The 12,525-nt window shown below is 34.3% G+C and overlaps 1 protein-coding gene across 1 annotated transcript; it reads right to left on the reverse strand.

Moving 5' to 3' along the window:
• Positions 1-7,874: 7,874 nt before the first annotated feature.
• Positions 7,875-9,074, reverse strand: LOC104789333 (putative dynamin-related protein 4A). Its single transcript, XM_010515049.2, has 2 exons — positions 8,684-9,074; positions 7,875-8,564 (listed from the first exon to the last, which is right to left on the reverse strand). The coding sequence occupies exons 1-2, from the start codon at positions 9,051-9,053 to the stop codon at positions 7,996-7,998; spliced, it is 939 nt and encodes a 312-aa protein (XP_010513351.2). The 5' UTR covers positions 9,054-9,074; the 3' UTR covers positions 7,875-7,995.
• Between the last annotated feature and the right edge of the window lie 3,451 nt (positions 9,075-12,525).

Below are 12,525 nucleotides of genomic sequence, written 5' to 3' on the forward strand. Positions count from 1 at the left end.
GTGGGATCGGTCGCAGAGGTGGTGCTGTAACCACTTGACTAAAGACACTTCCCCGTGAAACCTTACTTTTATGTATATGATTTAGCATTTTTTTTAAATAATATTTATTTTAATTAAATAAAAATGTAAAAATGTACATTAATCTATACTTTAAATCCACACTTTACTAGTAAATTGTAACTGAAATTACATAAATAATATTTTACGTGAACTGATTCATAAAATCAGGTGACTCATCGAAGATTTCTGCTGCCATTTTAACACGTATACCCTGGATGTTTTGATCACAAATTCCATCGAAAGACACACCAAGCGCTAGACATTCTATAAACTTTAAAGCGTACACGCCACAGTCACCAACCTGTACGTTTTGAGGGACCTTGGAGACTGTCCTCCTCCTGAAGGTAAACTGTTTGTAAGTAGGTGTACGAATTTCGTGAGGAACGTTCGCGTTCATCATTGCTGGAATCATCCGCGTAAACGCCCTACAAGCATTCAGCATTCTAAGCTCACTCTCTCCGGTTACTTGTCCCACGATGCTATCATAGCAATCAATATGCCTTCTGTTGAGATCCACGTGCAGCGCCACCCAGTGATCGCCTCCAATTTGTGGAGCAATATACAGGTGATCCACATCTTCTATCCACTTCAAATTAGTTTGTTCATCTGATGGAATCAAACCTTTAACTAATTCTTCATAACAATTGCCAGTCATTGTAAAAAACTTGGGTTCGGACTTGAACAACGGATAATGACGGTGAACCATTTCACTGGTGAACCACGGGTCTATAAACGCAATGCGTTTGTTGTGGAATGGGAAGGGATCTCGTTTGTACCTACACCTAAGGACTCTCATAAACGCGCCCAAGTGTTGTACAACAGAAAACTGAGTAGTAAACAACAACGCAGCCATAATGTAATATAAGTCAGACAACGACAACAATAACTAAGACATTAAAATAAACTTACTTCATCAGTAACCCACCCATATTTACCATATTCTTCTGGCTTCACTGGCCATTCCTTTCGTTCGGTCATTAGTACCCTATAGAATTCAATTTCCATTCCGCCTTTGCCTAACGGGATATTCCTAACAAACAAATAAACACAAGTTAATATAATGTTAACAAGCTGTTATTAACTTGTTAAGCAAAAGGGTCTAAAGGGTCATACTCGACTTTCTTTAGGTACTCCAAAAGTTTCTGCAACTTCACCGGATCAACAGGTGCTAGAGGATCATATATTCCAGGTCCAGGTGAACAGTTCTTCCTCATGCACGTCAGTCCGTTGTCTCCAATATTAGGGAAAATCCAGCTTGGGTGATCTTGTTGTGTATTCAATGCACTCCCATCCGCTGACAGCTTAACACTCTCCAGCCTTAAAGCTTTAATTATATCAAGCCTAATTTTTTCCTCCTCATCATCCTCAGATTCAGGTTCAAGTGAGTCGGCTTCAACAAAATACTCGTCTGTAATATCTTCTGCACCAGCTTCTGCACCAGCTTCTGAACCTCCAGGTAGTACAAATTTCAACGGCTTAACACCAGCAGCCACAACAGCAGCAGTAGGATTTGTAGGCGCCCTACCTCTACCTCTACCTCTACCTGTACCTCTACCTGTACCTCTACCTGTACCTGTACCTCTACCTCTACCTCTACCTCCACCTCTACCTCCAGCCGCAGCTACTTCTTTAGCCTGCTTTGCCGCAGCTACTTCTTTGGGCTTCTTTAACGCAGCTACTTCTTTGGCCTTCTCTGCCGCCTCTAACTCTTTGGCCTCCTCTGCCGCCTCTAACTCTTTAACATTTCTCCTCGTGGAAGGCCGTCTTTTCGTATCAGCTGGTCTCTTAGTAGCGGGAGACTTCTTAGCATCTGGAGAAGTCAAATAGTTCTTTTCCTGTATATTAAAATTATAATAACTCAGCCTAAATATTCTGAAAAATCAGCCATAAAACAAAGATGAATCAGACATTACCTTCTCTCCCGCCTCTAACTCTTTGGCCTTCTCTGACGCCTCTAACTCTTTGGCATTTCTCCTCGTGGAAGGCCCTGTTTTCGTATCAGCTGGTTTCTTAGCAGCTGGAGACTTCTTAGGAGAAGTCAAAGAGTTCTTTTCCTGTATATCATAGCGAAGACAATTGAAATTATAATAACTCAGCCTAAACATTCTGAAAAATCAGCCATAAAACAAAGATAAACCAGACATTACCGGAACTTTTGGTGGACCTTTTGATGTCTGACGTTCCTGTCCATGTCCCAGGTTATTTAGTTCCTGTCCCATTTTTAAAGTCTGGTCAGTCGTGCTCTTTGAAAGCACGAGCTCTTTCATCTGTTTGAGGTCCGTCTCAAAAGATCCAAGCCTGGTTTCAATCCTTTCATCCATCTTCTTCTCCAGATTCACCGATACATTTTCAATGTTCCTATCAACGGTGTCAAACCTTGTGTATAACTTAGAGATCAATTCGTAGAGATCATCTTCCCCAGCATCTTCCTCCTCACTTACCTTTTTTCCTTTCTTCTTCCTCTCCTGTGCAACTCCTTCACTAGTTTCCTGACTGTTGGAAACTTTCATCTTCTGAACTTTCCGCTTCTTTGCGGGAGGAGATTCAGACTCAACAACTGCTTCAGCTTTCTTTTTCTTTTTCTTCTTATCACTCCCCTTAACATCCCAAAAACCTTTAACAAACGTATTCAGATGTATGTCTTCGATCAGGCGATCGATTGCTGGGTCGTCTTCTTCTTCTGGCCACGAATGAAATAGCTCGCAGCCATTTTCCTTCATAACCATATTAATCACACGCAGCTGTAACATAAGAGATTATGAAACCCATCAGTAAGTTTTAACTCAGTCATTACTAATGAAAGCATAAATCAGTCATTACTAAAACATAACTCAGCCAACACTAAAGCATAAATCATCCATTACTAAAACATAACTCAGCCGTTACTAAACAATAACTCAGCCATAACTACATCATAACTCATCCATTACTAAACAATCACTCAACCAGATATAAACCTTACCTCACCAAGCGCTTTGATCTCTTCAGCAATTGCGGTTTCCAGCGATGAACGTGTACGGTTTCCACCCCATTGAAGCATCGGTATGCCACCATCATTAGCTGATGCATTCCCAAACCGTTCTCCAAAGCATTTGATGGACTCATACGCCCAAGCCTGTAACACGGGTGTAAACCCACTGAGGGTGTACGACTTTCCCGTAGGGTTCAACATCTTTATGGAATCAACAAGAGCTTCAAATGCTGACCAACCCCACGGATATGTCTTCATTGCTTCATCATCAAAAACTCTTTTGGCACTTTCATATGGAATTCTAGAGTTATGATGCAAACCATAAAGTCCAATGTGTTGAAGAAGCAACAGCCCCAACCATTTACGATGATCAAGGTTAACCCATCCCCGGCACACTCTTAATGCTTCCCTGAGTTCAAGTAGCGTTGGACCTGCCCCACCAGGCACTTTCAAAAGTCTGAAGAAATCTTTGTGTTCCTCTTCAAGTTCAAACCGTTCAGTAGGCATTGGGTCTATGTTTAACCCCGTCAGAAAATGAAACTCATTCAACCCAAACCTGATAGGTTGACCGCCGACCACAAACCAAAGCTCCTTCTTATGTACCCTTAACTGGTTACATAGTAGGAAATGAACAACCTTACCAGACCAGACGAATTGGCTATCAACTAGCTTAGAGATTATTCCAATAGGTACTTTCTTCGTTTCTTCCCATGCATCCAGTCCTATTGATTCCCTAATCTAAGGGAATTCTTTCATCCTGAAATTTGTGTTTATATCTCTAGACTCTATTTTAGCGTATAGTCTTGGGGGGTAATCCCTTGCTTGTTCTTCAGAAGAAATAATCACCATCGACATCTGTTATAGTTCATAAGTAAATCATAAAATGAATCAGCCATAACATAAAACAAACTCATACACAAAGCATAACATAACTCAGCCACAAACACATAACTCAGATCTAAAGCACAAAATATCTCAGTCACAACTCATCCGTCAGCAAAATAAAACAAACAGTAAATCAGCCATCGAATCGAATAAATCTAACAAATCAGCCATAAACCCTAAAATAACTGAGCCGCAACATAAAACAAAAAGTAAATCAGTCATCGAATCGAATAGATCTAACAAATCAGCCGTCATTAACAACGGCGACAATCAGCGTTATATATGTATTTTTACTTTTTTAGGGAGAATTTTAATAATACATCTTTTCAATACCACTTTTCAGAAATACTAATTTAAAAAACTTTATTAAAAAACTATTCTCATAAAATTCTCATAGTATTATGATTATTACATAAACTAAAATAAATTAACATAATTAATAAAACAATCCGCGCATATGCGCGGAATATTACCTAGTAATGCAATAATAAATAAGTTTTCTCTTATAAAATTTTATAAAAGCATTAATATAAAATTTAATTTATTAAACAAGAAACACCACATCTCTACTATTAAAAAAAAAAGTCGTTTAACAAATTACAACTGACTGTCATTGGAATTATGACAAATTTAATTTATTTAAAAAAGGGTAGAAACGAAATTAAATAAATTAATAATAAGAACTATTTTAAAAGGGTAACAACTAGATTTAGATCTTAGTTTTTTTTTTTTGAAACGAAATTAAATAACTTAATAATAATAACTATCCAATATTTTAGGAAATCTCTTAAAGTTGTTACCATAATAATCAGACTATTAAATTTAAATTGTAGATATGTAAACTAATTTGATTTGATTTTTTATTTTTGATATTTCCGGCAAATCAATTTAATACAATTAAGGATGTGGTCCCTACTTACCCTTACTTACTAGATTGTTACTTACTAAATTTTGATATATTTAAAATATATTATTTCTTAATTACTTACTTACTAAATTTTGATTTTTTAAGAATTATAATTTCTATTAACTATATAAATTAAACATTCAAATAGGGAGATACATGTATTTCGTCTAAATTTCTTAAAGAAATTTTTATTAATAACATTATTATATTAGTAATTATTTAAAAGAGAATGGTTATGGGACATAAAATTTCTAACTGGATGAATCGGGACGAGATGGGCTGGGACTGGACGAAATTTAATACCCCGTAACAAAATTATTTTAACATTTTCAACAAACAAGGGCTGTGTTTGATTGTTATTGATAGATTACAAAAAAAAAATGTATATTTTCCAGCTAATGAAGATGATGATCATGTTATTTTTGGTATGGGTTGCAGTATTCTATTTATACACTAAAACATTGACAAAACACCGTAAAGAGTGGCCAACTAATTTTTATGGAAAAATACTACTATTATACAATTAAAAATTTTAAGACCTAAAAGGATTTATTATTTGATTGAATAAATGTTTTACCAGTTTTTTTTTGAATAATTTAATTTACTAATTAAGTATATATACTTTAAGAAACAATAACTAAATTTTGAGAAAAGTCCAGTTTATTTATCGTATTAAGACGAGAAATAGTATATGTAAACTGAAACGGGTAAATTCGAATAATGAAAAACAATATATTGTATATATTTTTTTAAAAATGGACATAAATTTTAGGTAAAGTACGAAATAAAAAAGTATAGGTAGATAAATTAAAGTGTCAAGTTTTCACTAATTTGGATAACAATTGACTATACGACATGTAATTAACGACTTTGGAACGGGCACTTTGAAAATTTTGGTATATTTGAAAAATAATTATATAGTTTTTGAAAATTATATTTTTTGGATAATTTCAACTAACTAAAAAAATAACGGAGAAATCTAGTATCCCGTCTAAATTTCTTATCCAATCTCTTTTAGTAAATATTGTTTAACGAGTAATTATTTAAAAGAGAATGAACATAAGACAAAAAATTATGATGGATATGGGATGAGATGGGACGAGAGGGGATGGGTTAGGATGTGAGGGGATGGAACAGTACTCGATGTATTTCCCCTTCCAATTGGTTAAAAAAATTTAAATTTACATGAAAGTAATGCACATGTGCTATAGCACCCGAGTTAATATAATTTTTAGTCAATTTACGAATTTAAAATTTGTATGAAATATTTTGTCTCGTGCTGTAGCACGGATAACTACCTTGAGACGAACGGGTATTTTGAGAATTTTGCATATTTTTAAAAATATTTTGAGAGTTTTTGAGAATTATAATTTCTACTAACTATATAAATTAAACACACAAATGGAGAATACATGTACGTATTTCATCTAAATTTCTTAGCCAAAAATTAATAATAATATTATTATATTCATAATTACTTAAAATAAAATAGTTATGGGACATAAAATTTTAAATTTCTAACGAGATGGATCGGGACGGGACGTGATGCGATGGGACTGGACGAGATTTAACACCGCTTAACAAAATTACTTAAACATTTTCAACAAAGAGGGGCTGTCCTTGATTATTATAAATGGACTGCAAAAAATTGTATATTTTCCAGCTGATGAAGATGATGATCATGTTTATTTTCGGTACGAGTTGCGGTATTCTACATATACACCAAAATATTGACAAAACACCGTAAAAGAGTTACTAACTAATTTTTATGAAAAATACTACTATTTTACAATAAAAATTTTCCAACCGAAAAGGGTTTATTATCTGACTGAATATATGTTTTATCAGTGTTTTTTAATTAATTTAATTTACTAATTAAGTACATATACTTTAAAAAACAATAATTAAATTTTGTGAAAATTCCATTATATGTAAACTGAAACGGTTAAATTCGAATAATGAAAAACAGTATATTGAATAGTTTTTTTTTAGGAAAGGAGACATAAATTTATAGATCAAAGTACACTAATAATTTTAAAAATATATATATAATTTTAAAAACAATTAGAATTATATATTTTGAAAACAATTATATAATTTAAAAAAATTATAATTTTTAGGATAATTTCAACTAACTAAAAAAAATATTCAATGTAGAACTCTGGTATCATGTATAAATTTCTTACCCAATCTCTTTTAGTAAAGATTGTCTAACAAGTAATTATTAATTTAAAATAAAACGAACATAAGACAAAAAAAATTCTAGATGGATATGGGACGAGACGGAACGAGACCATACTGGATGAGACGATACAAGATGAGACGGGATGAGATATGACGAGAGGAGATGGGTTAGGACGTGAGGGGATGAGACGGGATTATGACATGTTTCTCGTTCCAAAGTAAACACGTCTAGGTTTAATTTTTTTAAATTTACGTAAAAATAACGCACATGTACTATTGCACTCAGGTTAATATAATTATTTGTTATTTTACGAATTTAAAATTTATATGAAAATATTTTATAGCACGGGTTACTACCTAGTAACTAACTTTAAGCGTACAGAAAAAAAAAAAAAAAAAAAAAAAGAACAGAGTTTTAACATATAAACAAACAGATCACAACTTTGAAAAATAAACATTAACAAACCCTAGAAACATGATCTTTCTTCAACAAGCAATCGCGACGATCTCCTTATCAAATTGATGAATCGTTCACTAGATGCTTCACATAGAACTGAGCAAATCCGCGTCATACTTCTGAAGATACGAAATGGCAACCTCAACGAATCGATAACCAACTATACGGACTACGGTCCAACACAGAACTGATAAAGTAGTATTGCTATGAAGCTGTTTTCTAAGTCGAAGATGTCATGCAATCAGGGTTACATGTGTGAATCATTCATCTTCTCCAGATTTCAAAACAATCTCAATTACTCTGTTCACAGATTGTTCCTTTGTCTTGAAGATTTAGAGGGAATTTTTCTTAATATTTGGTAATGTGAGAACTTCTTCAACGTAGTCAAGAGCATAAAACTGAAACAACACTTTTTGTTTGGCAATTAAAAAAGTTTGCCTATAATTGGCTTTTATTTATTTAGAAACATGAACCGAAGAGAGATGGAGCCTTAACTACTCCTACAAGCAAAGAACATGGAAATTTGAAAGATTACCGCAAGTAGGGGTTTAGAAATTTTGACCGGGTTGATCTCCTCAGGGGAGGTTTTGCAGCTAGTCGGGATATCATCACATCCTGGATCTGCTTCAGCTTGTCAGCTAAAACAGGAATGCCTACGATATTCTTGTTTATCACGGAAAGCAATGGATGGTTACTGAAAAGTAGCTCTTCTTCCTTGCGCGCTTCATCAAAGCTTTCGTCACCTATTCGGTTTCTGACACAGACGTATCCTAGACCGATACTCACATCATCTGCTGTTACTTTCTGCAGGAGACCTTCAGGAGCCATGTCTGCCTTTGTCACAACAGACAGAGTTCGTTCACCGGTTTTGTCAACTTGTCTTGACATGCGAATGGATTCGCAGGTGGTGAAGTCGACCGTAGCAGACAAAACATTGAGGATTATTGATTCTTCTGGCTTGATGAACTTCTTCAAGATCTTTGAGATCTTTCTATCCACAGGAACTCTTAAACCAGGGAGATCAACCAACGTAAGATCAAGAACATCAGCCTTCTTCACATGGAGAGTTAAGGGAATGTCTGATACACGTTCACCAGATCCTGAAATACAAAATATCATTAGACACTAAACATAATTAGCAAGATTTCCTTACATGTACACATATAACTTCAGGGACTAGTAAGTAAATAAACTATATAGAAATAAATGGAGAGCAAACCAGCGATTTCATCAGTAGCAGTGCCAATTGCATTAGCTATGTGTTCCTCATCCGTAGGAACATTTTTTCCTTTATACTCAAGGTATATCTCTGGGACAGGGTTGGAGCTTTTCTGAAGCTTCACCACCAGCGGAACCCGAGTGCTTTGTCCTTTCCCGCGAAAACTGAGTCTTGTCAAGGACTCGAGAACACTAGACATTCCATAGCCGTGGCCTCCCACCAAGACTATGGTTGGGCGCTGGATCCCTTCTCTCCCCAGATTTAAGTTGCTGAGCACTTCTACGATGTTATGCAAATGATCATTGTTGGGAGACACAATGGGCGCTTCATCAGTAGAGTCATGCTCCTCGGCTAAAGAAGGAGAAGACATCACTTCAGTGGGCTTTTTTTTTGGTGTAAGAAACTCTTATGATGGGGTGGTAACATATATAGTGTGGCTTGTACAGTTGTACGTGTGGTGACGTTTGGTCTTTAAACATTTTACGAAGTAGAAGTTTGAAAGTTGTTCATAATTTTTAGCACAAGAAATAAATGTAAAATGTCGAGTACACTGTATTCTTATCTCTATCTTTAATTTTTTTTAGCAAGGACTTTGAAACAATTTCATCTGGTAATAATATATATTTAGTCCTTTTAATTATAGTATTTCACTAAGAAGTCCAGTCAGAATCAGCAAAAGCAATTGACAAAAATAGCACAATTTTAAGTTTTTCTTCCACAATTAGCACATGCTTTCAAATGTTCCAAAACTAGCACAAATTTATATATTCTTAATTTTGAAAAAACCTAAATTATTAATAAAAATTTCCTAAATCAAAACTCATTCATGTTCCTTTGTTCAGCTCTCTCGCCGATTTGTTCTCGCCTCGCTTGAGAATCTAATAAGAGATAGGTTAAGAGAGAAAGCTGAGAAGTAAGAGACAAGAATTTCTTCATGGATCTCTAATGGAGAATTTGAAGTCAAATATTCTAAGGTTGCATAAGAAGAGAAGGAAGAAAATGAATATTAGGGAGAAAAAGAAGATGACTCCAGTGGTGGTCATATTGGAAAGAGCTGAACAAGAATTAATTATGATTAAACGTGATTGTTTTGGGTATAAAAACAGTCATATTTGATTGAGAAACAGAGACAACAACATAAGGATCTGATGAAAAGGAGATGGAAAGCTGTTAGATTTGGATTGGAGCATTCGTTTCTTATTGCAGAATTTATCTTTTTGATACCTAATGAGATTGTTGCTGGTGAAATTAGAGACTACAGTATGTGTGTACAAAGCTATTTGGGGTCAGTGAAGATGAAAAGTGTACAAGTGAATTGGAAGAAGGAGAACAAAGAACATGATGTAAACCTTCCTGAATCTATTTTATGGTAAGTTGATTTCACTTGTCTTTGTGCAGATGCAACTCGAGTCTTGGGAAAGATTGTCGGGCTATGAAAAGGGACCATTATGAAAACTTAGGAAGGATTCCGCGAAATTCAGGAATGCTTCCTTAAACTTCAAGATGAATTTCATAAACCATTTGGATTTCACGATGAACAAGGATGGATAGTCATAAAACACTAAGGATTTTTATGGCTTCATGGTTTTTCTTCTTTTGTTGTATTGCTACTATATATTTCTCCTTATATATTTCAATTCAAACTTTTGTTGATAGCTGGTAGAATCTTCTATTGATTTTGTAACTTGAAAAACGAGCACCCAGCAATCCTTGAAAATTTAGGAAGAAATACACGAAATTCATGAAAAATTTCTTGAAATTCAGGATGAGCTTCATAAAAAATTTGGATTTCAGGATGGTTGTAAAAAAAGTCTAGATATTGGTAAATACCAGGGTATGCAGAAATTCCCTTATCAATGGAAGTAATCTTTGACATATTGAGGCAAAACACCAAAAAGAGAGTTAGAAACACATTTATTTAAATTTAGGAAGAATTCAATAATATTTAGGAATGTCACTTTTAAATTCAGGATGTCCGTCATAAACAGTTCGAAATATACAAAATCAAACATTCATAAACATTACACAAAGTAAATCTTTTTCTCTTTGTGTTGAGCAAACCAATTCTTAACACAAAGTAAAGCTTTTTCTCATTGTCTTGATATGTAGTCTAAATATAATTTAGGAAGGACTCCTTGAAATTTAATAAGTAGTCATTGACGTGTAGGAAGGTCTTTCTAAAACATCATGTTGGATATTCATATTTGCTACCTTTATAAAACAGTAAAACACCAATATGTAGACAATATCAAATCATTATACATCACTAATGGAGTAATATGTGATACAATAAGGCAAAACACATAGTATAGAGACATTTAAAACCACATTTTTCAAAAATCTAGGGATGATTCCATATCTTTTAGGAAGAGATTCTTGAAGTTTAGGAAGGCCTTCCATAATGACATGAACTCAAACTTCATCATCATCTTCATCATCAAGTCGCTGCTCTCTTTTCTTCCCCTCTATCTCAAGACATTACACAAATCAAAGTACAACAAAGCTCGAGTACAATCAATCACAAGATTATCAACAATATCTAATGTAAAGAAAATTCCCCTCCTAAGTATTCTAATTAAGTAGCATAAACATCACCTTATCGAGATATATCTCAAAGAATCTCTTTGTAGCTGCATCTGTATCAAATCCTTATACTCCTTTGATTGAAGCAACACCTCCTAAAAACATGGCTTCAGCTCTGCATTGCCCAACCCAAGAAATCAACAAAATCAATCTAAACACACATTAACATGAAAACAGATTCACAAATTGATTTGCCAAAGTTTTTTTACTTGTTCCCGTAAAAGGAATGAAATTATCCACAATGGCTTCAACTACCATCTCAGCAAAAACATCAATGGCAACACGTACGTCTAAAAAGCTTCTCACTATTACAAAGAACACCATCCATATCAAACAGAATCGTTGAAACTTTCCCCCAATCATCTGCCGTACGTAATTGTAGCCGGAAGACTCTCCTCCGCCACACTCATTATCGTAAACGACGGAAGCACCGTTTAGCTTAATTAAACTTCGATCTTCGATCGGAATCCAGTGAATGAAGATGCTTTTGATGTGGATTTTTATTGTATTGGAATCAATCGATCGATTTGACACTTAATTGAAAAGATCTGAGATCGTAAATGAAGATCTCACTTTAGAATCTTCACCGCAACCTTCGTCGGCGCTTTGAGATCTAAATTTCGTTAGTTTTGGTTTAGAGAAAATGAATTTTGTTATTTAAATTAAATAATAATCTCAATATATAAATGCTACTTTTGGAAAATTTAAAGAAGTGTGCAAATGTTGGAAGAAAAACTTGCTATTATAGGGTACTAGGAAGTCGACCCGTGCGTTGCCGTACGGGAAAGTTAAAAAGTGAGATGACTGACATTATTAAACAACTTTTTTGAGTGGAAACTTGATTATAATTTTCTAACTGCACCACTTTTTTATTTCAATTTACGAATTTGTTTTCTATAGCTTTTCTCTTTTCATCGTTGTCCCTCTAATGGTATTATCTGTTTGTTCGTATGCATTTCAATTAATATTGATGTTCCTCTAAAGCCAAAAGAGTTCAGCATTTCCGAACGACTATTTTTGACTCCTAAACTTCCGGCTACCACCCTTTAATGAATCTAAAAAATTCATGTCTTTTCCTTTTACAAAATCTAATAAAAAAAATTAATACAAAGATTTACTGCTCTAATTTTATATTCCCCTTCATAACAAAGCTAGACTCTATATTTCTTCGCCTATATATTATGTAACCATTCTCATCAATACATGATGAGTGACAAAAAGCTCCGGATATTTTTTAGTGCAAACACCATTTTCCATAC

This window comes from Camelina sativa, chromosome 5 (genome assembly GCF_030686135.1).
Source record: "Camelina sativa cultivar CO46 ecotype springtype chromosome 5, ASM3068613v1".
In the NCBI taxonomy this organism is placed as follows: Eukaryota; Viridiplantae; Streptophyta; class Magnoliopsida; order Brassicales; family Brassicaceae; genus Camelina; species Camelina sativa.

Excerpts from the sequence above, each read along its gene's own strand:
- LOC104789333 (XM_010515049.2), bottom strand. The coding sequence starts at position 9,053 with ATGTCTTCTCCTTCTTTAGCCGAGGAGCATGACTCTACTGATGAAGCG. Across the intron at positions 8,565-8,683 it reads TGCTACTGATGAAATCGCTG|GATCTGGTGAACGTGTATCA; the intron begins GTTTGCTCTCCA and ends TTTGTATTTCAG.